Source organism: Chanodichthys erythropterus, chromosome 10 (genome assembly GCF_024489055.1).
Source record: "Chanodichthys erythropterus isolate Z2021 chromosome 10, ASM2448905v1, whole genome shotgun sequence".
Taxonomy (NCBI): domain Eukaryota; kingdom Metazoa; phylum Chordata; class Actinopteri; order Cypriniformes; family Xenocyprididae; genus Chanodichthys; species Chanodichthys erythropterus.
The window spans coordinates 34,834,399-34,862,111 of record NC_090230.1 but is presented as its reverse complement, the minus strand read 5'-3'; the positions used below and the strand labels follow the sequence as shown (position 1 = coordinate 34,862,111).

General features: G+C 37.5%; 4 protein-coding genes across 8 annotated transcripts in view; 2 read left to right on the top strand and 2 right to left on the bottom strand.

Annotated features, from left to right (window-relative positions):
* Positions 1 to 1,296: 1,296 nt before the first annotated feature.
* On the bottom strand, positions 1,297 to 10,802 carry acads (acyl-CoA dehydrogenase short chain). The gene is made up of 10 exons (XM_067399035.1): positions 10,761 to 10,802; positions 8,337 to 8,500; positions 8,103 to 8,252; positions 6,509 to 6,620; positions 6,204 to 6,355; positions 5,837 to 6,007; positions 4,035 to 4,172; positions 3,851 to 3,946; positions 2,242 to 2,298; positions 1,297 to 2,135 (listed from the first exon to the last, which is right to left on the bottom strand). The coding sequence occupies exons 1-10, from the start codon at positions 10,786 to 10,788 to the stop codon at positions 1,983 to 1,985; spliced, it is 1,221 nt and encodes a 406-aa protein (XP_067255136.1). The 5' UTR covers positions 10,789 to 10,802; the 3' UTR covers positions 1,297 to 1,982.
* Positions 10,346 to 20,036, top strand: cryba4 (crystallin, beta A4). Of its 4 annotated transcripts, none has more exons than XM_067399038.1 (6): positions 10,346 to 10,447; positions 16,948 to 16,991; positions 17,247 to 17,365; positions 19,295 to 19,436; positions 19,561 to 19,703; positions 19,803 to 20,036. In XM_067399038.1, the coding sequence occupies exons 2-6, from the start codon at positions 16,953 to 16,955 to the stop codon at positions 19,948 to 19,950; spliced, it is 591 nt and encodes a 196-aa protein (XP_067255139.1). In that variant the 5' UTR covers positions 10,346 to 10,447; positions 16,948 to 16,952; the 3' UTR covers positions 19,951 to 20,036. The 4 variants fall into 4 exon arrangements, with proteins under 4 accessions (XP_067255139.1, XP_067255140.1, XP_067255138.1 ...); XM_067399039.1 differs by having other exon boundaries at positions 10,398 to 10,447; positions 16,945 to 16,991; XM_067399037.1 differs by lacking the exon at positions 10,346 to 10,447 and adding an exon at positions 16,345 to 16,635.
* crybb1 (crystallin, beta B1) lies at positions 11,813 to 13,818 on the bottom strand. The gene is made up of 6 exons (XM_067399033.1): positions 13,760 to 13,818; positions 13,342 to 13,488; positions 12,622 to 12,740; positions 12,310 to 12,442; positions 12,081 to 12,223; positions 11,813 to 12,001 (listed from the first exon to the last, which is right to left on the bottom strand). Exons 2-6 carry the CDS (start codon positions 13,465 to 13,467, stop codon positions 11,824 to 11,826), a joined length of 699 nt encoding a protein of 232 aa, XP_067255134.1. The 5' UTR covers positions 13,468 to 13,488; positions 13,760 to 13,818; the 3' UTR covers positions 11,813 to 11,823.
* A 1,040-nt stretch (positions 20,037 to 21,076) lies between the features above and the next one.
* The window catches only part of grk3 (G protein-coupled receptor kinase 3), a 61,720-nt gene continuing 55,083 nt past the window's right edge, over positions 21,077 to 27,713 (top strand). For both annotated transcript variants that reach the window (XR_010896173.1, XM_067397515.1), the window contains exon 1: positions 21,077 to 23,222. Coding sequence is in view for 1 of the 2 variants with exons in the window: in XM_067397515.1 (XP_067253616.1) it covers positions 23,110 to 23,222 (113 nt within the window). In the remaining variant the exon portion in view is untranslated. The remainder of the gene's footprint in view (positions 23,223 to 27,713) is intronic.

Genomic DNA, 27,713 nt, shown 5'->3' with positions numbered 1-27,713 from the left:
TACAAAACGTTTGCTTTCTTCTCAGAAACTATTGCGTTCCACCAAAAAACTTCGCACAAAGTTTCTCCGGAACGCAAAACATTTGCCAGCAAACGCAAAAGCATTGAAATATAAGTTTTCCTCCCATCTCATATTTTTTTCCATCACCGTGTCACTCCGTACTAAAAATATAACATTCATTCCTTTTGTGAAATGTTTTGCTTTGAATAGTGTGCTTTTGCTATATTTCTTTAAAATCATCTAATGCAACAGCATTCATACATTTGTAATGTGTTTGTCTTAAGTGTCTAATATATACTTTTTGGTGGGCCATGTAACCAGTGATGGTTAAGTATAATCTCAGGCATTGTTAAAACCATGACAACAAAAGCCAAGAACTATAACCTTTAAAATCATCAGCATTGTTTCAGGCCTCAAGAAATCTGGAACTTTGACCCAGTTCTTCCAGAAAAGCTCCCACACTCTTAAATGACAGAAACTGCACACAAGAAATGATGGCGCCTCTTCTCCCCTGATGTGACCGGTAGATTAGAGTCCAGCAGCAGGTGGGACTGAAGCCAAATCTGGTCAAGCGCTCATTTCCCCATGAGCTCAGGAAGAAGGGAGCACATAGCAGATGCACTAACAAATGCACCGACCGTTGATTAAACAGGGTTCTTTAAAGGGATAGCTCATCATTTACTCACCCTCAAGTTGTCCCAAGCCTGTATACATTTCTTTCTTCTGCTGAAAACAAAAGAAGATATTGTTGATGGTAGCCATTGACTTGGCCAAATACTATGGATGTCAATAGCTACCATCAATTGTCTGGTTACCAACATTCTTCAAAATATCTTCTTTTATTTTCAGCAGAAGAAAGAAAATCATAACAGTTTGGAACAACTTGAGGGTGAGGAAATGATGACCGATCTTTCATTTTTGTGTGCACTATCCCTTTAATAGGGTTCTCAAAAAAGTCTTTTGAGACTTCACTTTATCATCTTACTTTTTTCTTACATTCTTGTTGCATTGCTCAAAAGTATAGTTTGTGTGACTTTTTCAAAATTTTCAACACTAGTTCACATACTGCATACGTTCATAATTATGGTTCAAATATAATTTTTACATTGCTTCATGTCCACTACCATCCATGGTAAATAAATGAAAAAAATTAGCTCAAATCTCGTTTCTACATCGGAAGAAAAAGAAATTGGGGGTTTAAGTTATTAATAGTTTAATTTAGAACCATATGCAAAAAAATACTTTCACTTAAACCTGGAAATAAACTGTTTTATGATACTGAAAACAAATGTAAAATGATTTCACATTTCATAGTCTGCTCTTTTTCAGGGTAACTAATCATGTGATCAAATACTGAGACGTATATTTCATTTTTCAAACAAATTGGTATGCTGTTAATGACAAAATTGCAAAACAGAAGCATTTTCACTAATGATCTCAAGGAGTTTTTCAAAATCCATAAAGTGTGTCCCATGTCATGAATAATGTACTTATAACCAAGATTAAAAACTATTAGGAGGGAATTTGCTGCAGATGAATATTTGCTGTTACAATCAAAACTTTCATTTGAATTTAAAAAAAATAATTAGAAGTATTAAAATGTGATATTATTATTTATTTTAAAATGCATAAATACATCTAATTCATTATGTACAATCAGATATGCATTTAAATTCCCAGTGAAATCAGCAGTTCTTTAGGTCAAACTGGAGTTAGTCCTTACAGCTGGCATCCTAACATGATTCAAGGCAAAAGATCCAGACACTCTACTGCCCTCTTGTGGCACAAATAGGAAAATGCACTTCAAACAGTCTCATGTCACTCAAGATAGAGCAACATCAATACAGGCTGCGTCTTCAGTCAGCACTGGCCAATCAAAGTAATGTAGTCCCAAGAACTGCGTCCGACCAGATCAGCCAATCCAGGCATTGTAACGTAACTACAGTATTTTGCAGAGCGAGCTGACGTGAACTTCGGCTCTCCTACTGCTGATATTCTTTGAGAATGCTGTTTGCGATGACTAATCTCTGGATCTCGCTGGTGCCTTCATAGATTTCTGTAATGCGTGCGTCGCGGTAGTGTCTCTCAGCAGGCATGTCTGTGACGTAACCCATGCCGCCCAGCACCTGGATGGCCTTCGCGTTTAAACAAAATACTGATGTTACTGGATCTACGATGAGTGAATGTTTCTTGCCTTATAAATAAATATATATACAATTAACAACATTTTTGTATGATTACCTGATGGGAGACAAAGGTAGCAGCTTCAGATGCAGCCAGTTTAGCCATGGCAGCTTCCTGGAGAACAAAGAAACACACTTTTTACAACTGGTATTAAGATGCGTTTTGGATGATCGGGTCACAAGTGAGTGAGACACATTCCCGTTTACACCTGGTGTTTTAATTTGTCTCTTTTATGCACTTTCGACCACTTTTGTCCTAATTTCTTCAAGAGGAGGGTCTATGGGTGGGTAAATGTATGGGTTTTTTCAGATCTTTTGAGCTAATGGACAAAATAAGCTCACGCAATTTACATATGAACGTGACCAGGGACGACGTGAAAAACATACGGAGAGCAGCAGCTTTCGTTTCTGCTCTGACAGACACAAGACCATGACGAACGCTGTGAGTGAGCGTTAAAAATCAGGAATGGTGAGAGAACATTGTGTTTGGTACATTTTTCATCTTCAAACCAAACTTGGGTCTTCAGCCGTCAAAGTTTAAATCCCGTCTGGCTAGTGCGCTTCCCATAATGTTTACGCATTAGGTCAGTAGGTGGAGTGTAGGTGGTCTTTAGTGGCTGTTCGAACACATTCGATCACATGAGCGTTTACACTACAAAAGCAAACTGGACTAATGCGTTTTTGACTACCTCTGGAAGTGGTTGAAAGTGGACAAGCTCAAAACGTTTTAGACTCCATTTACACCTGTATTTAGTGTCGTCCACTTGTGATCCGATCGACCAAATCGCATCTTAAAGGGATAGTTCACCCAAAAATGAAAATTTGATGTTTATCTGCTTACCCCCAGGGCATCCAAGATGTAGATGACTTTTTTTCTTCAGTCGAACGCAAATTATGATTTTTAACTGCAACCGCTGCCGTCTGTCAGTCAAATAATAGCAGTGATTGGGAACTTGAACAATAAGAGTCGAAAAAACTTCCATAGACAAATCAAAATTAAACCCTGCGGCTCGTGACGGTACATTGATGTCCTAAGACACGAAACGATCGGTTTGTGCGAGAAACCGAACAGTATTTATATAATTTTTTACCTCTAATACACCACTATGTCCAACTCCGTTCAGCTTCCTGTTAGTGAGGTCTGATCGCGCTCTGACAACGGAAGTGATGTCTCGCGCTCATTGAAGTATATGGGCGAGACATCACTGCCGTCACCAGAACACGTTTTTTGACCTCACTAACAGGAAGCTGAACGAAGTTGGACATAGTGTTGTATTAGAGGTAAAAATTATATAAATACTATCGTTTCGTGTCTTAGGACATTAATGTGTCGTCACGAGCCGCAGGTTTTAATTTTGATTTGTCTAAGCAAGCTTTATTTACTGTTATAGTTGAAGTTCCCATCCATAATTTGCGTTCGACTGAAAAAAAAAAGTCATCTACATCTTGGATGCACTGGGGGTAAGCAGATAAACATCAAATTTTCATTTTTGGGTGAACTATCCCTTTAAAACCAGGTGGAAGCAGCCATAATCTAGCTTTTCAGCAGTCTACTAGGGAGTTTCGTATGCAGTATCTAGGGTATTTGTAGTGCATCAAGTATGAACAAACGGTTAACACATTTACCATGAATTTTACAATCGTTTTTTAAGAGAAGACACACTAACCTTAGTAAAAGGTTTCTTTGCATCCCGCAGCAATGCAGCTTTCCAGGTGAGAAGTCGAGCGCTCTCTATGGCCAAGGCCATGTCTGCCAGTTTAAACTGAAAAAGACATTTATAGAAAAACTTCAGCAGCTGAATCAACCCAGGTGAGAGATGAAACACTAAACTTTTCCACTTACTTCCTTACCTGTATTGCCTGCAGTTTTCCAATCGGAGCGCCGAAAGCCGTTCTTTTATGAGCGTAATCAGCAGCACAGTCCAGTGCTGCCTGTGCGATACCAAGAGCCTGAGCTGCGATACCAAGCCGCCCACTGTCCAGAGTTTGCTGTTAGGGAAGCCATTAGATGTAAAGCAACTGCGTTAGTAACAAAGCAAATAAAATGCAAATGTGAAAGTGCTTTATAGAGCTGCACAATTCTGGATAAAATAAGAATCACAATTTTTTGGTTTCAAACTGAGATCACAATTCTTCAGCGATTCAGAACAGACAACTTACTAGAGGTTCTGACAAAATATGAATTGCTGCAGTTTATTTAAAATGATTAATATGAATGAAGTATTTTAAAGGTGCCGAAGAACATTTTAAATAGATGTAATATAAGTTTAAGGTGTCCCCTGAATGTGTCTGTGAAGTTTCAGCTCAAAATACCCCATAGATTTTTTTTAATTCATTTTTTTAACTGCCTATTTTGGGGCATCATTAGAAATGCGGCAATTCAGGGTGTGCAGCCCCTTTAATTCTCGTGCTCTCCGCCCCAAGAGCTCGCGCTTGCCTTAAAGAACATAAACAAAGTTCACACAGCTAATATAACCCTCAAAATGGATCTTTACAAAGTGTTCGTCATGCAGCATGACCAATCGCGTAAATACAGTATTTATTTGGATGTTTACATTTGATTCTGAATGAGTTTGAGGCTATGCTGTGTGGCTAAAGCTAACATTAAACACTGTTGGAGAGATTTATAAAGAATGAAGTTGTGTTTACGAATTATACAGACTGCAAGTGTTTAAAAATGAAAATAACGACAGTCTTGTCTCCGTGAATACGGTAAGAAACAATTGTAACTTTAACATTAGCAACATGCTAACGAAACATTTAGAAAGACAATTTACAATAACCACTAAAAATATCATGTAATCATGGATCATGTCAGTTATTATTGCTCTATCTGCCATTTTTCGCTATTGTTCTTGCTTGCTTACCTAGTCTGTTGATTCAGCTGTGCACAGATCCAGACGTTAATACTGGCTGCCCTTGTGTAATGCCTTGAACATGGGCTGGCATATGCAAATATTGGGGGCGTACATTATTAATGATCCCGATTGTTACGTAACAGTCGTGTTATGTTGAGATTCGCCTGTTCTTCGGAGGTCTTTTAAACAAATGAGATTTATATAAGAAGGAGGAAACAATGGAGTTTGAGACTCACTGTATGTCATTTCCATGTACTGAACTCTTGTTATTCAACTATGCCAAGATAAATTAAATTTTTGAATCTAGGGCACCTTTAAAATACGGTTTGAATGACTGATTCAATGACAAATAAATTTTTTAGCAGTCACTTGGCGCCACCTACTGGTGTAACAATGTAATTGACATGATTTGCTCTATTCTGATCACTACCATAGATATCAGTGTTTACATCTGAACTATAAACCTTTATTCTGTGATAATATTAATATTTATAACACAGAAATAACCAAACTGTGTGGTAGAAAAGACTGTTTGTAAAGCGGCAGCGCCAACGCAGATCTGAATGTTCCGGTGTGATTTTGTCAAAGTTTTAAAAGACACAATTGAATTGTTGTCATTTAGGAATGAGATCGCATGGGTGTTTGAATTGAGATTGCGATCTTTTAATGATTAATCATGCAGCTCTAGTGCTAGTTTTATTTACAGCAACTTTCAGAAGCATTTTAAGGTTGATTTAACCCTGTTTACTTGTATGAGAAAAGCACTGACATGAAAACAGCATGATAAAATCATACCATTGCAATCTTAAAGCCCATTCCTCGCTCTCCCAGCATGTTGCCGAGTGGGACGCGGCAGTCTTCCAGAATGATATTGGCAGTGGATGAAGCTCGAATTCCCAGTTTGTCTTCTTTCTTCCCTAAAGACAACCCCGGATGAGGCATTGGCACTAGGAAGGCACTAATTCCCTGATTTTTTTAATATAGAATAATAATACAAAAAAAAATTACCATACTGAAATAATTACACATATATTTTCCATTTAAAAATTTCCTATTCACCCCTTGAATATCAAATCAAATGGCATTAATTAAAACATTAATTACAGTTATACTGTATAATCAGTCTTTTTCAAATCGGTTCATTCATCATAGTAACTAGCACCTTGTGTTTTAGGCTCTTGTCTGTTGTGGCAAAAACGACGGTGGCGGAAGCGTCCCAGCAGTTGGTTATCCAGGCTTTGGTTCCGTTCAGAACCCACTCGTTTCCCTCCTGCCGTGCCAGCGTTGATGCCGCACCTGCATCGCTGCCATTTCCTTTATAGCAAAAAAAAAGCACAACATTTCATACCACACAAAGATGAAATCACTGATGTTACTGTAAACACTGCAACTCTATGGATCTATAGATATAGTGTATAACATCGCAGCTGTGTTTGTCAGAGCTCATGGAAATGCAGTCGTGTTTACCTGGTTCACTCAGAGCGAAACAGCCCACTTTTTCCCCTGTGGTGAAGGGCGTAATCCACTGCTGTTTCTGTTCTTCTGTGCCAAACTTCAGAATTGGACCTAGGTACAGCGACTAAAAACAAATATTTGCTAAATACATGTTGTTAACAGTGCAGCTTATGGACATTTCAAACTGAAAATATATTTTGTATACTAATCTTGATATATTTTGAAATATATTTAAAAATATATATTAAAAATACATATATTTTGCCATGTGGGCATTGCATGAGCTTGTTGTTTAACCATAAACTTAAAGGTGACCTAATATGCCCTTTTTTGAAAGTCTTAATTTTGTTTTTGGAGTCTACAATAATAGGCTTTCATGCTTGAATGTTCAACACATTATTTTTCATATATTTTACATTATTGCAGCACAAAAAAAGCATTTCAGGGGTTCTCAGAAGCAGAACTTGTCATAGTTGGGTAAACTTCTATAGCGGTGATTGGGAGATGACAGCAAATATAATTTTTGTATCTGAATTTGCTCTAAAAGCAAAACAAAAAATCTGTGATACCATTCCCACGACTTTCCAAAAGAGGAAAAAATATGGAGAGACTGATTACAAGAGTCAGAAGAGAGAAAGATGTGAAATTTGCCCTCACTCCCTCAGCAGTTGTAGAAGAAACACCCTTGCAACAGTGTTAATTCATTTTTTGCCATTAACTGCCATTTGCCATACTAAGGTAATATAACACAAATTATAGCATTATAAATGCGTATTACATTTATAAAAAATGAAAATATTAAAAAGCTAGAACTAAACTAGATATGCAATGTTGATAACTGTGGAAGAGCGTCATCAGAGTTGGTGAAGAGAGTCCATAGGACCCCTTTAAGTAAAGGTTGATGTTTAATGTGTGCATATAATCAGCTTCAGCAGAATTATAAGTAGAAGTAGTAGATACTACATTTGGTGTGAAACTTCTCGACTGTTAAAAATGTATATATGAATGTGTGTAGTGTATTGAAATGAAATTTAGTCGTACTACAACCGCTATGTTGTCATGTGACCTATGCTTCACTTAAAGTGTCCTTCGAATGCGCACTTCAGAATCTCAGCAGAAGTAGTAAGTCATCCGGGTACTTTTCACCTAGTGTTTTTCAAATACTATGCGCACAGTAAAATCCCCAGAGTTAAATCAACTCTGCTCAGAGTACATATGGTCCATCTCTAAATAATGTTAAAGTAACACTGAAGCAGAGTTAAAGTTAATGAGATAATTAAGCAATTAATAAGGCTGTGACTGAAGTCAGTTGTAGTTCTTATATTTCTCTTTTCTTCAGTGATTCTGCTTGTTAACAGCAGGTGTTCATCACTAATGCACAATCATCACGTAATTAATTGATTAATTATCTCATTAATTTTAACTCTTCTTTAGTGTTATTTTAACACTATTTAGAGAGGGACCATTTGTACTCTGAGCAGAGTTGATTTAACTCTGGAGATTTTGCTGTGTATCTGGACAAACTACCCTGTCGGCGTACTGTTTTTCGCATATTAGGGAAGTTTGCGTCCGATTTTGTAAGTAGCGAGAATAAAAGGCGACTCACATTATTCACACTGACGATTACTCCGGTCGAGGCACATCCTCTGCTGAGCTCTTCCACGGCGAGACAGTACGCGAGATAATCCATCCCAGCTCCACCCAGACTCTCTGGTACCTCTACAGCCATGACACCCATTGCTCCGAGTTCTTGAACCTACACCGGTGAAAATCAAGCGCAGTCATCCTCATATGCTCAAATCAAGAGGCTGTGGTGCTGCATGGCTGAGGTTCATTTTACCTGCTTGGCTGGGAACATGTGATCTTTGTCCAGCTGGGCAGCGATTGGCGCAAGTTCCTTTTGAGCGTAGTCTCTACACGTCTGCCTCATCATCTGGTGCAGCTCTGGCAGCTCCGCCAACTGGGTCAAACAGCGAACGCCATGGCCTACCACCATGCCTAGAGCTGATAAAGAAAGAAAGTATACAGTAAATATACAGTATACATGTTTATATCATCAAGTATGCTGTATATATTTTCAAACGAATAATTATAAATCTGCTTAAGAGAGAAACTAATGCTACATGGATTAACTTTCATAAATGACACCGATCCTGTGAATGTGTGTGAACTTCTGATTCATTAGCCACTATCGGTAAAAAACTGGAAGAATCTGTATTTTTAATCTTTATTATGATAAAGCAGTGAAATCAATTAAAGGGTTAGTTCACCCAAAAACGAAAATAATGTAATTTATTACTCACCCAAACAGCCGTAAGACCTTTGTTCATCTTCGGAACACAAATTAAGATATTTTTGATGAAATCCGATGGCTCAGTGAGGCCACTATTGAGAGCAAAACCACTGAAACTTTCAAGATCCATAAAGCTACTAAAAACATATTTAAAACAGTTCATGTGAGTACAGTGGTTCTACATTAATATTATGAAGCGACAAGAATACTTTTTGTGCACCAAAAACACAAAATAATGACTTTTCAACAATATCTCGTGATGGCCGATTTCAAAACACTGCTTCGGAGCTTTACGAATCGAATCAGCGGTTTGTAGCGCCAAAGTCACGTGATTTCAGCAGTTTAGCCCAGTGTTGCCAAGTCAGCAGTTTTCCCGCAGAATTGGGTTACTTTTACACTGTTGCCGTGGGTTGTTTTTCATGTCCATGGGTTGAATCGACCCAAAATAACGTGATATTTATTCCCTGGAATGCAAATTTTTCCAGGGGAGCCCTGCCAAAAATGCAAATTTTACCCATGGAAAGTGATTTTACCATGGGACCCCCCTGAAATGCGTTTGGGATAGTTTTGAGGAGCAATTGGACAGGTTTTGTGTTGAAAATCTGTCAACCCAGGTTTAGCCGTTTGATAGGAGATCCAAATCATTGATTCGATTCGTAAAGCTCAGAAGCAGTGTTTTGAAATCGACCATCACAAGATATTGTTGAAAAGTCGTTATTTTGTTTTTTTGGCACACAAAAAGTATTCTCGTATGTAGAACCACTGTACTCACATGAACTGATTTAAATATGTTTTTAGTAGCTTTATGGATCTTGAGATTTACAATGGCATTGCGGTCTACAGAGGCCTCAGTGAGCCATCGGATTTCATCAAAAATATCTTAATTGTGTGTCTTACAGGTGTAGAACATGAGGGTGGGTAATAAATGACATTATTTTCATTTTTGGGTGAACTAACCCTTTAATACAATTAGTGTATTATTTACTTATAATTACTAATAGCATTAACAATTAACTTATTTAATTTATGTCATTTTTGTATTTTCAAATACAAAATTCTAATCTAAACTGGTAGCGAGAACTGTGAAATTTTACTAGTATTGGTTCCAACTACTGAAATTTTGGTATCTGACAGCATGGTATAGTAGTACAGTATACATTTCAATACAAAAACTGCATAAATTGCAATACTAATGCATAATCTAATCAATGGCTTACAGACATTAGATCAAAAATGTTTTAAATATGTCTACTTGCATAACTCATTTATATATATATATATATATATATATATAAAATACAAAGTTTACGCGCATGCGCAGAAACTGCAGCGTAAATGTAGGTGAAAGGTCACGGAGAGCCTGTGCACTAATGTAAAAAAAAGTGCATTCAATTATAAAATTGTGTTTGTGAACATGTACAATTAATTACACAGAACAAATCTAATTGCACAACGCCTGTTCATTTTTGAAACCAGAAGCAGTTTCACTGTTCACCCTGAATGACATCTGTTTTGAATGAATCAGTCAGCTGTCAGGGTAAAGATTAAACCCATCTAACCATCTAAAACAACACGAACACATCAAACTGACATTTCTTAAGTAATTTAACGTGTTATGGCTCATCGTGGAGAATCAATTTCAAGCGAAGTATAATAAGGTAAGCACATGATTTTTCTTATTCTATTCATTCACTAGTTTATTGTCTTGACCTAGTTAAAGACCTAAGTTAGTCGAAACAGCGTCATATAGACGGAATAATTATGCTCTATGTTAGTATAATTCAATTTCCAAAAGCGATTTAGACACAATCGTATAAATGTTTGTGCACTTTAATGTGCTTAGAATCATTCTGCACTGGTCCCTTTAATTGCAAATGCATCCAGCGATATATTACATGCACACAGAGTCGCTCGTGAGCTGTGAATGTTTACTGGCGTAAACATACAGTAATAATCAGTAACACTACTGACCTCTCCGTGCTTTGAAAAGCGCCGCCATCTTGGCTCTAAAGGGTCTGCTTTCGCAACAGCAAACAGGAAGCGGAGTGCGAGTGGTGGTATCATGTGATCATGACGTCACGCTTAAGTTATTGTTTGAGTTTAAAAAATAAATATGCATTTTCTATTTTTATATTAGTATATTAATTTATGTGCATTCGAAATGTGTAACTAAATTAAGTTTTGAAATCGTAATAAAATTTTGCAATACTAATGATCAATAATCGGCTTACATACATTATACCAAATTACTTATTTGATTTTTTTTAAAGCAAATTAAATATAAATAATAATAATTTTACATGATCATTGTATTCATTTATATTTATTCTAACTGTCTAGGTAAAACAAGTTTCACTCTTTTTTATGATAAAGCAAGATGAAATCATAAAGCAAGATACATTGCATGTATTGCAATACTAAACACATTAGACCAAAATGTTACAATATTTACATGGCACTTCAAATTAAATCATGATTTGAGTTTGCATTAAATATAATATTATAATATTTATATTTGCATAAGTATGTTATTTTATTTGAAATGTCTAAGTAAAATAATTATTTATAAATACATATTTTTTATTACAATGATTTAGATAATTGTATATTTGATTTATTATTTACATATACATTTACAACATATTATTAACCCCTGTATTATATTTTATTTGAATGATTTGAGATTTGTGGTTTGTTTGTTTTTACACAAAATAGCTCTAATAGCAAATAAGATTTTGAATATTAGGGAATTTTAATGTTTTCAGCCTAATGAATTGTGCATTTGTGTTTTTTTCTTGAATGTTACTGATTAATGCTAATGATAAAGTTAAGAAAGAGTTACAAGGCAAGTCAGCTTTTTTTATTTTTCCAAAACATGTTTATTATTGGCATCATAAAAAGTCAGTTAGATGTCATGGACAATTTAAATGAATCTATTCTGGGTGGGAGAAGTCAGAGAAAAGGGGGAGGTTCGGGGATAAAAAGTGCCATGAGAAGGCTAGTTGCTGTGCTGCAAGACCGCAGCGAGGTGAGTTCACTGTTTAGCGGCGGTCAGATTGAAGCAGCCGCGCTGGTGGAACTGCATGTCCCTCACACGGCGCATGGACTGAATCTGAGGCTGGAAGGCGCAAAACTCGTTGTAGTGTCTGTAGTCGCCGCACTCAAACAGATACTGGTATCCTCTGTAGCCGGGGTACTGGTATCCCACCCAACTTCAAAAAGAGGAAGAGAGTCATTCAGAATGTGTACAAGAGGGGATATTATTGCTGTTCGTTTGGATTTGTTACTCACGCTCCACCGGGGACCCTCACGCTGCCCACTCTGTCACAGAAGCCATGCGCCCACAGGGTTGGCACATCATCCTCCTGGATCTCCATCTTGTTGCCCTTGAAGTCGGACAGCTCAAACAGGCAGATCTTGTGCTCCATGGGGTCCTGTACGCATTACCGCAAATTAGCAACATGCATTTGAATTCAGCTAGTGTAAAGGAGAAGTTTCGATGGCCCTCAAAGTGTCATACCATGCGGATGGGTCTGAGGGACATGAGACAATCACTGCGGTAGCTGTTTGACCAGGTGTCCCAGCGAGGATACTCGCCCTTCTCCAGGATGAACATCTCGCCACGGAAGTTAGTCTGCTCGAAGGCAACAAAGCTGAAGACATGCACATCGGGGAGAGATGTGTACCGGTCAGTGGATGGAAAAAAAGAGGGATGACAGCATGAGTTTGGTACCAACGAAATGAATAAAAGCTATAATAATGATCCAAAAATAACACTGCCTCTATGCTTTTCCCATCCACATTAGATGCAATCCATTGGTCAGTCACTTACGGGCCGCACTCAACAATGATACTGCGGACTCTGTCCATTCCGCGTTCACAAACGTTCATGCACTCATTCTGGACCTCCATCATCCTGCCCTGGAAGTTCTCCTGGTCGAACAGGAAGATCTGCAAGAGAAGAAGTAGACCATGAGCAGGTATCGCACTTACTTAGACTTTAGACTTCATGGATCATCTTTAATCAGCTTAAAAATGAAGGTTTTTGCAGGGATGTTATAGAAAAGCAAAGTTTAGCTCAAACCCCAATTGACTGAACCAGCTAATCAAGGTCTTGTTAGGCATACTAGAAACTTCTAGGCAGGTGTATTGAGGTAAATTGGAGCTAGGACTCTGGACACCCCTGTTATAGAAGAACCTTAAAAGAACCACTTTTCTTAGTGTGAAGAACATTTTAATAATCTAAAGAATCTTTTTCCACTATAAAGGTTCCATTGATGTTAAAGGTTCTGTATGGAACCATATATGCAAATGAAGAACTTTTATTTTTAAGACTGCAGAAGAATCCTTTTTGATTCCCCACAGTTCCTAAAAGAACATTTTAATAATCTAAAGAACTATGTCCACTATAAAGAACCTTTTTTTGCAATGGATATTAAAGGGTCTTCATGGAACCATTTTTAAGAGTGTAGGTTTCATGCTAATCACAACATTACTTAAATGTCTGTAGCCAAAATCCAGTCCCTCAAACCAGCTGAACCCAGATACTTACTCTGTAGTTACCCATGAATCCGGGGTCTCCGGTCTTGGAAGCCTTGCTGGTGGCGGCAGGGGCGGGAGCTCCCTTGTCCTTGGCATCAGTGCCCTGGTTGGAGGCGGACTTGGCGGTCTGAGACATGGTGAAGGGGTTCAAGAACGTCTGTGGGAGAAAGAGCAAAGGGTGGGAAAGGTCGTGAGGCTGGAAATTGGTGCATGTACTCCAAAATATCCAATGGGGCTAATTTTGGGGACAGGGGTTGAATGTTAGGGATGGTAGGGTTTGGGCTTTGCGTTTCAAATGCTTGCCTTCAATCTCACAAAAACCGAAACAGAAAAATAAGTGAATTCCTGACTACATCCATGAGATAATAGTGAAGGGACTTCCAGCTGTAGAACAGCTTTTGCTGTATCCATTTCACCTGGGCTCTTACCTGCTTGAGTACAGCTGTGCTGGGATGGCTGGCTCGTGCTGGCCCCCTCTGACCAGTGCTCTAACTTTTATACCCTGGCAAGGGGAGTACAGAGGCGCTCGGCGTACAATAGAAACACGTCGTCATCAGAGTTTGCCCGTGCCAAAGCCGCAGGGTCATCGCTTAGCCCAGAAGGCTCTCCCCGCAGCGCCTGTAAGCACTTTACTGTCAATGGAAAGCCCTGACAATAGCACTTTCCTCTTTTAGCCAGCACTCTATGCTATAGGCTACATATGGATGAAAGGTATGCACACAGGTCAGAGGTCACGTGATGCTAATCCGTTCGACTCTGCTCTCTAACATGCTCTCTGACTCTCTTGAGTTTCACAAGAAATACACTCTGTGAGATTTGCATCAGAGTTACACTCTGATTTCAAATGCATTCTTAATGTTTACTAACATTGTTGAAGAACAACAAAATGTACATATAATATAATCATTCATTCTGTTAACACTTTCTCCATCAAGCGGATGCGATGAGACTTTTCCTGTTTGTTCATGTGACATTCGGCCAATAATATAATATAATATAATATAATATAATATAATATAATATAATATAATATAATATAATATAATATAATATAATATAATATAATATAATATAATATAATATAATATAATAATATATATTTTGTGTACTATTATTATTTTCATTAGATATCTTTTCTTTATATGTGTTATTTATTTAGTTTTGTATTATATATATATATATATATATATATATATATATATATATATATATATATATATATATATATATATATATATATATATATATATATATATAAAATACAATGTATTATTGTCTTTTATTCTTTATTTTTTAAAAGGGTCAATGCACATTAATTAACATGAGCACTCAAGTCCATCGCACCCAATATTATTATTATTATTAGTATAATAGTATATATTATATATTTAAATGGTATTTTAAAACGTGCTTGTGTCTTTAAATGTACTATATGTGATAGCAGATGGAGAATGAGTTTGTTATGCAATAGAAGAATCCCACATGAGTTCCACAGAATCTCACAGGCACTCTTTGAACCTGCACTATGAGATACGGCTGCAATCTTCCAAATGAATGCTGCAATAGCCCTGTAACAACTGCAATGTATCTCTCCTTACTGACTCACTGAATGATTCGAAATAACCTTTGAAAAATAGGAGCAGCCTACGAACCTTAACATGATTATAGCTTTATAGATGGCTTTTACTGTTTTTATCTATCTTATTTTATATACTGATCGTAAATGTTGTTTTTGTTTCTGACATGAACTTGAGCTGCATTTTATTCCCCAAGTGTAATGAAATGTGCTATGTACAAATAAAAGGTTTATTATTAGAGTTGTTTTGTCAAAGTCACGTTTAATTTTACCTTAAATTTCCTTTATTTGCAATGCTTACAAATGCCAGAATTCTGTGTTTACTGATAAAAACAGAGTGGTTAGATCATATCTGCCAGATCTTCCCTAGGGGATGGAGATAGAACTGCAAGGGGTTTGTGAGGCTATGGAAATGCCAGTTCTGAATTCTATAAATAAAAACATATCTAATGACAATAATGTATAATATCGCAATAACATACATTATCATTCAAAAGTTTGGGGTCAGTAACATTTTTATGAATACTTTTGTTCAGCAAGGAAACATTAAATTGATCAAGACATTTATGTTACTAAAGATTTCTATTTCAAATAAATGCTCTATCAAGCAACACAACTGTTTTCAGCATTGATAATAATCAGAAATGTTTCTTAAGCATTAAATCATCATATTAGAATGATTTCTGAAGGATCATGTGACACTGAAGACTGGAGAAATGATGCTGAAAATTCAGCTTTGATCACAGGAATAAATTACATTATAAAATATATTCAAATAAAAAAAAATTATAACATTTCACAATATTCAGTATTTTTTAATCAAATTATGCAGGTTTGGTGAGCATAAGAAAATGATGACATTAAAAAATCTTGCCGACTTCAAATATTTGATGGTATTTTGCTAGTGAACAAGCTTTTTTTAAATCCTTTAGATTTACATTGCATTTCCATCTTCCATTACATTTTGAAATGTTAAATTTTTTTAAAACAATAGGGGTTACTTTAAGTAATTAATTTATGTCAAAGGGGTTTGTCCGAAAAGAAAAATCTAGAATAAATAAGAGCATTAATAAATATTCATCCTAAGCATGTTTATTTTTAAAATTGTTTTTTAATGGCTTTTTACTGCTACTTTTTCCATTATGTGAAAATATTAAAAATTAGTGACCTAACTTAATAATGGTTCTCAACATTATCAAAGGATACTGTTTATTTACCCAATTATTCTGGGGCACAAAACAAGGGGAACACTGCAAACATTTGAATAATTATTTTTTTTTTATTTTATTACTGTAAGTTCTTGACATCTTCATATCATCACAGTAGACATGCAGTGACCTCCCCTGCTGTCAATCATTCTTTTTAATGCATTCACCGAGCCACAACAAGAGCATCATAATGGAATGGGGCCAAGACCACCACATCTCTCCCTGCGCATGACACCGTCTCAGATCCGTGTCGGCCCTTAACATGTGACTTGTGTGTATCCAGATCCGAGTGTTCAGGCCTGGGCGCAGAGATTGGCCCGGCGGGGATAGTGTGGCGTTTGCACTTCTCCAGCTGTATAGTTTTAACCCCTCCTTTGTCAGCTGGACAATGGCAGGCCCCTCCCTCGCTGCTGAGCCGGGGCTTTTAATGGGCCCTTTGCCAGGGGAGGCTTTAAAAGGGTGGATGCACATGCCCAGCTTTCACTCTCAGATCAGGACGTCCCAAGGGCATCGAAGCGAGGTGAGTTCTTCTCCGCTACGGGCCCGTTGTCTGTCCCCACAACTCCCTCATACGTTTATACCTCCACCAGCCTCGGCTTCTTTTAGAGAGGCCTTCCAGTTTAGTCCGATAACTAGGGAATGACTAAAAAAAGAGTCAATTTAGTCAAATTTCTGCTGATGCAAAATCTCATTTAGCTGCTCACCTGATTCTGGTGTGTGTTAGCGTGATTGAGAGATAGGATTTTGGCATGTGTTTCCCTTTCGCGCAGGTTAACAGACTAATTATGTTTAATCTGCAACTTGTACCAACTTGCTCTTTGTTTTCAAGCAGACGAGATGACTCACCATTGCACCAAGTTCTCTGGCCATTGGAAGGTATGCTTGACAGAGCTGTCACTCATCAAGATCTGCAAAACAAGTTTCTGTTTTCCAAAGAATCTTACATAAGTCCAAAAAGATTGCATAATGATTACAAGTGCATTATCTGGAAGGTTTTGCTATAATTCAATGGTATGATTCCTGGTGTTGAACTTTTATTGCAGTTCACATCCCATTTGATCTTTTCCCCAACATGCAAGTCTTTAATTGTGCCCTTGAAATCTTTAAAGGTGACCGACCTCTGTCTTACAGATCATCGTGTACGACGAGGAGTGCTTCCAGGGTCGTCACCATGAGTTCACCTCAGAGTGCTGCAATGTCATGGAGTTCGGTTTCGAATCCGTGCGCTCATTGAGAGTGGAGAGCGGAGCGTGAGTGTTTTCTCCAAAGTCTTTTTTCGATAGTTTACGTAATTCCCAAGGTTTGTGCCAAATATTTTGTCTAACCGTGACTCCAAATCTAGGGTGAATGGTTACACAAACCATTATTTGACCCTTCACACACACACACACAAAACAGCTCTATAAAGCCAAAAGCAACATCAAAATTAGATCTTGTTTTTTTTTCTGAAGAAAATGTGAGGTGTAGCCATGCAAAACTAAGAGTTGTAGATGGTTGCTAGGGTGTTGCTATGAATTTTCTACAGTTCTAAATAGTTCTATGCATGTTGAGGTATTCTAGGAGGTTGCTAAGGAGTTTCTAGGTGATTGCTAGGATATTCTCAGAGGATTCTTAGTCAAAAAAGGCCAATTCTCTAGATGTGTCTCCGGTCTCGCCCTTAGAAGTCCACTTATCATTAATGTTGTATAACAAACGGTGCTAGGTAAGTGCGAGAAGTTTAGGGTTTTTAGTTTGTTAATATCAATAACCCTAGGTATGAGTAATAGTAATAGTGATTCTTGGTCAGCAGGGGTTTGTTTAACAAAACATTTTTTGCGCAGACAGGTTACTTAAGAAGATTTGATGCATTTGGATGGTCTGAAATAAAATGTTCATGGGCCTATATATGAACTGATGCGCAAGTGTTATTTTACACTGATGGCGATGTGAATCGAAAATGTTTATCTTTGCACTGAGCAAATTTTTTGCACTTTTTTGGCCTCTGAAAAAAAAAGGGTTTTTTTGCAAGTTTGAAATTTAGTACTCTGTGAAAAATGATTTCTCAAAGATTATTGGAGAATGTTTTACAAGAAAATGCCATTTCAGTCTTCTATTTCAAAATCTCATGTCTAAATTGATGTTACTTGTCATTTTTTGTAATTATTTGCAAAATTTACTAGCAATTTCTGAGTGAAAATTGTTTGAAATTAACGCTAGTGTATACTAATATACATATATTAGTGCTGTCAAATCGATTAATCACAATTAATCGCATCTAAAATAAATGTTTGTAAATGTAAATTGTGTGTGTATATATACACACACAAACTTTTATGTTAGATGCGATTAATCATAACATATATATATATATATAAACATACACACATATTTACAAACTTTTATTTTAGATGTGATTTATCGCAAATAATCGCATCTAAAACAAAAGTTTGTACATATAAAGTGTGTGTATATATATAAACTTTTATGTTAGATATGATTAATCGTGAATAATCGCATCTAAAATAAAAATTGTAAATAGCTAAAACGCGTATGTATGCATATATATATGTATATATATATATATATATATATATATATATATATATACACACACAAACTTTTATGCAAGATGTGATTAATCACGATTAATCGCATCTAAAATAAAAGTTTGTAAATGTAGCGTGTATATATACATACAAACTTTTGTGTTAGATGTGATTAAGCGTGATTAATCACATCTAAAATTTTGTAAATATACAAACAAATGTTTGTAAATATAACTTGTGTGTGTATATATATCTATATATATTTATATAAAAACACATACACACATATTTATAAACTTTTGTTAGATGTAATTAATCGCGATTAATCTATTTGACAGCATATATATATACACACACACACATGCATATAATAATTATTAATATTTTGCATCCACTTTATTTTTATATTTTCAATTTCCATTCAGTTTTAGTCATTTTGTTATGTGATTTTGTCATTTTTTTTCAGATTTATTTTAGTACTTCAGCCTAAACCGAGGCAACATTCTTTATTTAAGCTTTTTAAATTTTTCATCCAATATATGCAGTTTATTTTAGCTTTATTTCAGTTAACAAATAATAGTTTTAGTTACCTAACAACACAGTGGCTCACAAGTTCTGCCAAGGCTCCTGTTTTCACCCTGCGTTTCTCTTCAGGTGGGTGGGCTACGAGCACGCCTCTTACCAGGGTCACCAGTTTGTGCTGGAGCGCGGAGAGTACCCTCAGTGCGATGCCTTTGGGGGAAGCAATGCTTACCACATCGAGAGAATGACCTCCTTTAGACCCATTTCCTGTGCTGTAAGTTGTAATTGGTTTTCTTTTACAATATCCACAGTGATTGCAATTAATTCATATGATAACCATTGTTTTGGGTATTGCATTGAAAAAAAAATGTCATTATGTTTGATATGATTCTATCCAGAACCACAGGGAGTGCAGAATGACCATCTATGAGAGAGAGAACTTCCTGGGCCGCAAGGGAGAGCTCAGTGACGATTACCCTTCTCTTCAGGCTATGGGATGGTGCAACAACGAAGTGGGTTCTTTCCGTGTTCAGTCCGGAGCGTGAGTATCTGCTTGGGTTCTTCTACTTTTTTCCCCTTTAATGCTTCTATTTAATTTTTCATTTTGCTTCTTTTTTGTTCACCGCTATCTATTTTTCAGGTTTGTGTGCTACCAGTTCCCTGGTTATCGTGGATACCAGTATATCATGGAGTGTGACCGCCACTGTGGGGAGTACAAACACTTCAAGGAGTTTGGTTCCCATTGCCAGACCCCTCAGATCCAGTCCATCCGCCGTATCCAGCAGTAACGGATTTCTCCTTGCCCATCTCCTTGCAAAAACTCTCATGCCCCTTTCTGCCCGATGCTAAATAAACTGTCTTTCTTAAACCTCACTGACCTCCTGTTATAGATCTGTGTCCAAAAAAAGAAGAAGAAGAAAAAAAAAGAGTGCATTTTCTGAAACCTCAAAGCAACAGTGAGGGATTTTGGACACTTTGAAAAAAATAAAAAATAAATAAATGGTGTGCCTTTTATTACAAATAGTTTGAAACTGGTTTTGTCAAAAAATAATTTATTTTAGTCACATCTGTGCCTTTAATCATAGAAGGAAACAGAATGCTCTTTCACCCTTTTTCCGCCAGAGGGAGCAATAAACCTACAAGCCAAATGCAATAAAACATAATCAGGTTTAATGAGAAACTAAATATATTTAGCACTCTCTTTGGAGAATAAACGAAATGAGCCCATAACATGGCTTAACTTGTACCTTAACGTGACTTAGTTTAAATGCCATTGTTTGTCAGATTTAATCATATTACCATGAACTGAAATAAGAAACCCAAACAAACAACAACAAAAAAACAGAGCTATACGGTCGGTGTTGATAAAAGAGGTGGGATACGCTTACACAACGATTTTATTTAGATAACATGGCGCAGCCAGCAAAAGACACTAGACTTTCCTACTATGATGTAGCTACGGCTTATAAATATTAATTACGTAATGTGACGTGCGCCAGCTGATTCGCTGAAAGGTGAGTGGGCGCTATTCAGACGACGAATTAAAAAGTCCTTTTATGGGGAAGGCTTGACATGTGAATATTAATGAAGTAACGTGACTGGGCGCTTCAGGAAGGTTACTAAGCAACGTCAGCAGGATCTATTTAATATGCATAACCGAAGCCTTCGCCGTAGTAAGTTTCGCCGTAGTAACCTTTTATTTGAAGAGAGAGAGAGTATACATTGCGTAAATTAAGAGTCGAGGGAAATAAAACAACAATACATTTAACACGACAGCCATAATGAAAATGTAAGTTTAAAAAATTAAAATTAATACAGGCTTTCGCGTCCTGGAGTTCAGCTCCGCCTCCTCACGACGCTCCAGTTCCTTGTTTTGCAACACCAGCGCCGGGTTTTGCGTCGAACCGGCCGCTGGGAGGAAGTGTAGCTCTCAGAAGAGCCTGAATTTCACTTCACGACGCGCCGTGGGGCTCAGCTCACACACAAGCACTAAAACAAGAAAATAGTCGTCTATTCCCATCTGGATTAACCACTGGGAAACCTCAAGAAGCACTCTATCCCGGAGGGTCTGAGTGGAATCGGACTGGAGTGTTTTATGTGGACGAATATTGTGTTTTTGTTGAGCGATGTCGGAAGAGATGAAGACTTGGATCTGCGACCCAAACACGGATGGAAAAGAAAAGAGTGATTTCTATCGGCAGTAACAGCGAAAATTCAAAATCAGCTCTCTTTTTGGAGGAAAGTACATTTAAAACAACAGAACGAAGCGTATTTGGGTTAAAAGTCACGTCGTGTTGATGTTGTTTTTTCTCTCGAAACTCGTAGTTTCGTCCATATAAGCTTGAGTTTGAGACGCACAGCCATGCATATGAAGTTCCGCAAGATCTAGCGCAGAGATTTCAGGCTGAACTCCTTATTTTTGTGTTTTTAGTTACGAAAGATAAAATAGTAGCCGTATTTTCTATATATCACGTTATATTACTCCCTTGCCGTTTCATCGGACCACGTTTTGCGACACCATTGCGACTTTTTTTTTTTTTTTTTAGAAAAGGAAACTCGGATTGCTTTCGTTCACATTTGCTTATTTCCTTTTCTAGCGCCCCCCTATCATCTGTAGGTTACAGTAGAGCAACATCTCAGCCGTTTTTGCTCAGAGCACACCTCTCATTATATAAATAAATCGACGAGCAAGCAAACCCGGTTAAGGAGGAAAACCAGTCTGCATTGCACTGCACAAGGCAATGTACTTCACATCAAAACCCAAGTAGTTTAATTTCGGCTCTTTAATTGGCTTGTGAGATCAAGACAACCAGCTTTGGATCAGCAAGAGGAGTGACAGGCAAAAATGGGGATTTGTTTGTGATATTTACATGTATGCATATGCTGTTTAGGTCTTGAATGTTTTGTTTTGTCTCGCATTTGTGGATATTCAGGAAACAATCCAGCCCGTGTCGCACCGATAGCCATTATTTATGTTTCTCCAACCATTGGGCTTCAGATTTCCACCATCTTTACGCTTTTTAAGAAGAGAAGAATACATATTACCCTTACTATTATTATTATTATGTGCTGTCAGATGGTAAATGTGATTAAACAGGGAAATATCGGCGCATACTAGTCGTCCATTTTCATGCCTTATTGTGTTTTTGCAGCGAGCTGGCTTGCTTTATTTTAATACCCTAAGGATATCGTCTTATCCGATCGTTTACGACTTATTTTCTATATCTTGTTGGTTTAAACGGATTGCACGGTCGTTTTGATAAGAGGATCATCTTGGGGATTGATTTCATTTGACACTGACGGGCCAGCTTGCGTGTATTTGTAGTTAACTCACTACCGCCGTTATCTCCATCCATTTGAATGGACGGTGGCTCAAATTAACTTGTATGTCATTTTTATGACGGTCGTTGTGGGTTGTTCGTGTTGAACTCATCCAAAGGATGAGTGCTGGATGGGGGCATCTGCAGGCTAGAATCGCTTAATCGATATTATCGTTATCACCATCTAGAATTATTACTGGAGATGTTGCCATGCACACATATTCTTCCTCTCTGAAACAAGAAGCCATTTCTGCAATTCCAGTGGACCTGAGGGTGACGTTGCTTCATAGATAAGCACCCTATAGATTGAGTGGATTTTTGTTCTTCCTTCTTTTTTTTTTTTTTTTTTTTTTTTTTTTTTTTTTTTTCGTGTATTTTCAGCCACGATGGTTGTTTTCTGATAGCCTTTTAGGGGGCGAAACAAGATAATAAAACAACTGAGGCTGGAATAGATGTTTGCGCCTGTCTCGTGCATCTTCTTCATCATCACCACCACAGCTCCCGCGCTCGTCTCGTGCTGATTCCGCCCGCCCGCGCGCGAGCGCGCACCATCATCGTTCCCTCACGTCCCCCTCACGGCTGGTTCTGGTACCGTTAGCGACTCGGTTCGACCCAGAGGGCTCGAAGATGGCGGACCTCGAAGCGGTTCTCGCCGATGTCAGCTACCTGATGGCGATGGAGAAGAGCAAATCTACTCCAGCGGCCCGGGCGAGCAAGAAAATCATCCTTCCCGAACCCAGGTAACCGAAACGAGTCTGTCAGACAGTTAATTCAAACACATTATGCTTAATATTTTATTGTGAAACGGCGGGTTGACATGTCAACATATTGGGTAATTCATTTTCCCCGTATTTTGGCTGAATATTCATGAAAATTCCCTGTCACCATCTTTAGTAATGGCCTCTCATTCTTGCTTTCGCTTACAGAAAAAGTACTGTGGTATTTTCGGATGAAATACTCGTTTATTTGGAGATGTACTTAAGCAATGGCATATTATTTAATTTAGAGTGTTGTGCAAAAACTATGGTGTATTATAACTACGTTAGGCCTGTTCTGAGACGGGCAATTTACCATGGTAACACCACAGTACTTTTTTCTAAGCGTTTGCTCAATCCTAATTATTGCTGTTTTCTTGTGTTAAAAAGCCTATGTCACCCATTTTGTGCTGTGTTTAGTGTTTTTGAGGTTGTTCAGCACTTACTGAGGCCTGTTGGGAAAATTTCCCCGTGTGAATCAATGGCTCTTATCACCTGTAGATTTGCTCCAGGTTGAGGCTGATATTCACTGTAAACAGGTCGAAATTCTAATATTGGCTTCACATTTGGACTCAATAAGGCATACAAATGCCCTTTGTTGGGGTTTTGTGTGACTGTTTTAAATGGTTAGACCTTGGAAACTTAGAAGACAACAGTATCTATTGTAATGTGTAGTATGTGTTTTCCAATGTAACAATCAGTCTGCTGATATTTTCCATTCGATTAATTGACGAAATAACCGACAGATTATTGAATCAATTCATGTACATGAAACACTTGATATTAGCTAGGCATTCAACAATACTTGCCCCTCAGAAAATGAATACAGGAATCAAATGGAAATACTAAACCCATACTAAACATAACTAGATATACCTAGTATAATTATGGTCTTTGTTGGAGTTGATTGTACCTGTTCTCTCCGCTATCATGTTAAAGTCTCTTGTGTCTATTGGATTTTTTTTATTGCCACTGTCCGAAAACCGTAAAAGTGATAAATTGGCTATGCCGTCACTTTTTATGTAGTTATTTGGCCGTTTACAATCCTGTCGGGAGACTGAACAGTGAACACTGTAAATGTTGTTTAAACCTGCTTTTGGTAACAAACCGAGGCCAAAGCAAAAGGAAAAGGTATTTCAGATTTCATAGTTTGCTCATCTCATGGGATCACTATGGTGATATGACTGTCAGTTTACAATGTAAAGCCTGTAGTTCAACACAAAGGTTTTATTGTACAGTTTACATGAACGTGTCTCGATATAGACTGTGCATTCGTGGAATTGCAGTAGTTGGAATGTTTTTAAAGTTTATATAACACTTAAAAGTGATTAGTGATCTCTCAGTGCAGCTCAGGGCTCAACACTAAGGATTTTTTTTTCTGCTGGGCCAGCAGTGGTTCAAATTTTGTGGCCCCACCACAAAAAAAGTAATAAATGAATAAAATAAAATGAGTATTGTTTTCGTTAGGGATGGGTATTTTTCAAAAATATTGTATTTGAATATTTGGACACACGTATACACTTGAGTCAGCTTATGGTTATTGTTTTTATATTGTTTCACGTTCATGTTGAGAAAAAAGAATATCCACTTGCTCGGTGTGCCAAGTAGGACTGCGTATCGATACAGATGTCCCGATTTAATTCCGATTCGATATTATCGATTTAAGGCTGGGCGATATGACCAAAATCTTATATCGCGATATGAGTATTTTTATATCACAATAACGATATATATCACAATTAGGGCTGGGCGATATATCGCATGCGATTGTGACGCGCATTTCGTCATTAAAGCCAGTTCCCTGATTACCACTAAATCGCCATCACCTGCTTTCAAATGGAGCGGCATTAAATAGACAGAGCCGTAGTTCACTGACAAGCTACGCAATATCGCGTTCAATATCGAAGGTGATTAATCTGCGATAATGAACGTGATATTGCGTAGCTTGTCAGTGATCTACGGCTCTGTCTATTAAATGGCACTCCATTTGAAATCAGGTGATGGCGATTTCGCGGTAATCAGGGAACCGGCTTTACTGATGAAATGCGCGTGACAATCACATGCAATTATATCGCCCAGCCCTAATCTTCCTAAAAGACTACATTTGTGCTACAAAGAACACATGGTACTGTTGAATCACTCACGCTGTTTTTTGAAATTGCGTCTCACAGAAATGAATGATTTGTGGAATAAATTACTCTTTCAACCAACATGCTATAGTGCATAATTGTTTGCAGAATTTCCCACATTATAAACGCAAAACCTGCTGGAAATTATGCACATTCCGAAATTCGGACCATGATGATGATAATATAATGTATTGCTATTGTTATTATATTCAAGTTTTTTTGCTTCCTGAAAACACCAGTGTGAATGTGATGTGGACTGATACAATATCACAACTAAAAAGAGGTTTTAAGTCCACTTTAAAGTCTAGGTACAAGTCAGTGCTAAGGATTTATTCTGTTCAATTTGGTCAAAACACTTTGGTTCAAAGTGTCCAGATTGATGCACTTAACTTTACAATGTACCAGTCTCCAAACATTGGTAAAGATATATTAATTTTATCTTGTTGCTTTAATTGTTATTAAATGTAAAGTTGCATGCATTAACCTCAGTGTTCATGACTTTTGTTTTGTAGCATGCTGATAGTTTAAAACAGTGCCACATTGAGCTTTAAAGAAATGTTTGTTTATGTGATAAACTAAAACATTGAACTAAATTATAGTCTAAAACCTTAATCCAAAAAAATCTTCCATGCATTTTAACGGATTAGTTCACTTCAGAATTAAAATTTCATCCAAGATTTTTGTCTTTCTTCTTCAAGAAATTAAGATTTTTGAGGAAAACATTCCAGGATTTTCTCCATTATAGTGGACTTCAACATTTACTAATGGGTTGAAGGTCCAAATTGCAGTTTCAATGCAGCTTCAAAGGACTCTACACGATCCCAGCCGAGGAATAAGGGACATTTTCTATAAAAAAAAAAAAAAAAAGCATTTAACCCTAAATGCTCGACTTGCACTGCTCTGCGATGTGCCACACATTACGTAATCACACTGGAGGCAGAAGTACCACGTTTGGGTGAAAATCTCATTTTCTCCTCCAACTTCAAAATCATCATTGTTTTACCCTTTTTTTTTTTTTTTTGTAAAGGGCATTTGACTGAGTCTTTGCACATTTGCTTTGTAAACACTTGCTCAGTACTTCCACCTATGTCACACGTGACCTTTCCAATGTGATTATGTAATCCGTGGCACATCACAGAGCTAGTGCAAGACAAGCATTTGTGGTTAAAAAGTATATAATTTTTTTTTATTTAATTTTTTTTTACAAAATGGCTGATTATTTCGCTAGATAAGACCCTTATTCCTCATCTGGGATCATGTAGAGCCCTTTGAAGCTGCACTGAAACTGCAATTTGGACCTTCAACCCATTGGTAACTGTTAAAGTCCACTATATAGAGAAAAATCCTGGAATGTTTTCCTCAAAAACCTTAAATTCTTTTCGACTGAAGAAAGAAAGACATAAACATCCTGAATGATATGGGGGTGAGTAAATTCTGAAGTGAACTAATCCTTTAAGTGCTTAATTTTATTACTGAATCTTTCAGATTACCTCCCAGTTATTTATACAGCTGATCCTTAGTGATTGTCACCATTGTAAACCCAACATATAGACCTGCGAATGCATTCAAACAGGCATTTGAAGAATGAGCTGGCCAGCATCAGAACAGAGCTACAGTAAACTCGCAGTGAGATTAATTTACGGTTAATCATCTTCCTTCCTACGCCAAGGCTAATATAAACGTCTCTCTCTAGGCCGAAATGATGCATGTGCCGGTAGGCTATTTAGCCTCCCCGGATGATGTGGTAATGCGCGGTATGAATCTGAAACGATAACGGGTTGGCTTTTCCGTTCGACAAATGGTAAACCATACATCCGCTCTTCATTGTTATTAGTCTGCTTTAGTGTCTCTGTTTGCTCTGAGGGATTACTGTAGTCCGCAGCAGGGCGGCATTACCACAGATCGAGTGAAAGCATTAGCCATTGACATCAGTGTCCCCATCATTAGCATTATTACGGGCTCCATAAGCTTTGTGCCACTCCCAGCTGCACCTTCTGACTATCACAAGCCGTTTAACATCAAACTCTCCTTGTGAGATTCGACTGCTTGTATGTTGTTATTTCATAAGCTACTGTGGCGTAAGAGAACCATATCAATATCCCATATTGGCAGCGGTAATGATCCAGTGTGCATAAAAACATAAGCTGATGGTACAATAAAGGCGTTTGTTAATAAATAGAAGGTACTTTGTCCTTTGCCAGCAGAGAAAGTAGCGGCGGAGAGAGATAGCGCGGCTCTGCTACATTCTCCTCGGGCCAGTCGCGAGCCCGCTGGCAGAGAGGTGAGATTTTGACAGCATGACTGGAAGTGTTTGAGGAGCTGGCAGGATTGTTTGACAGCGAGACGA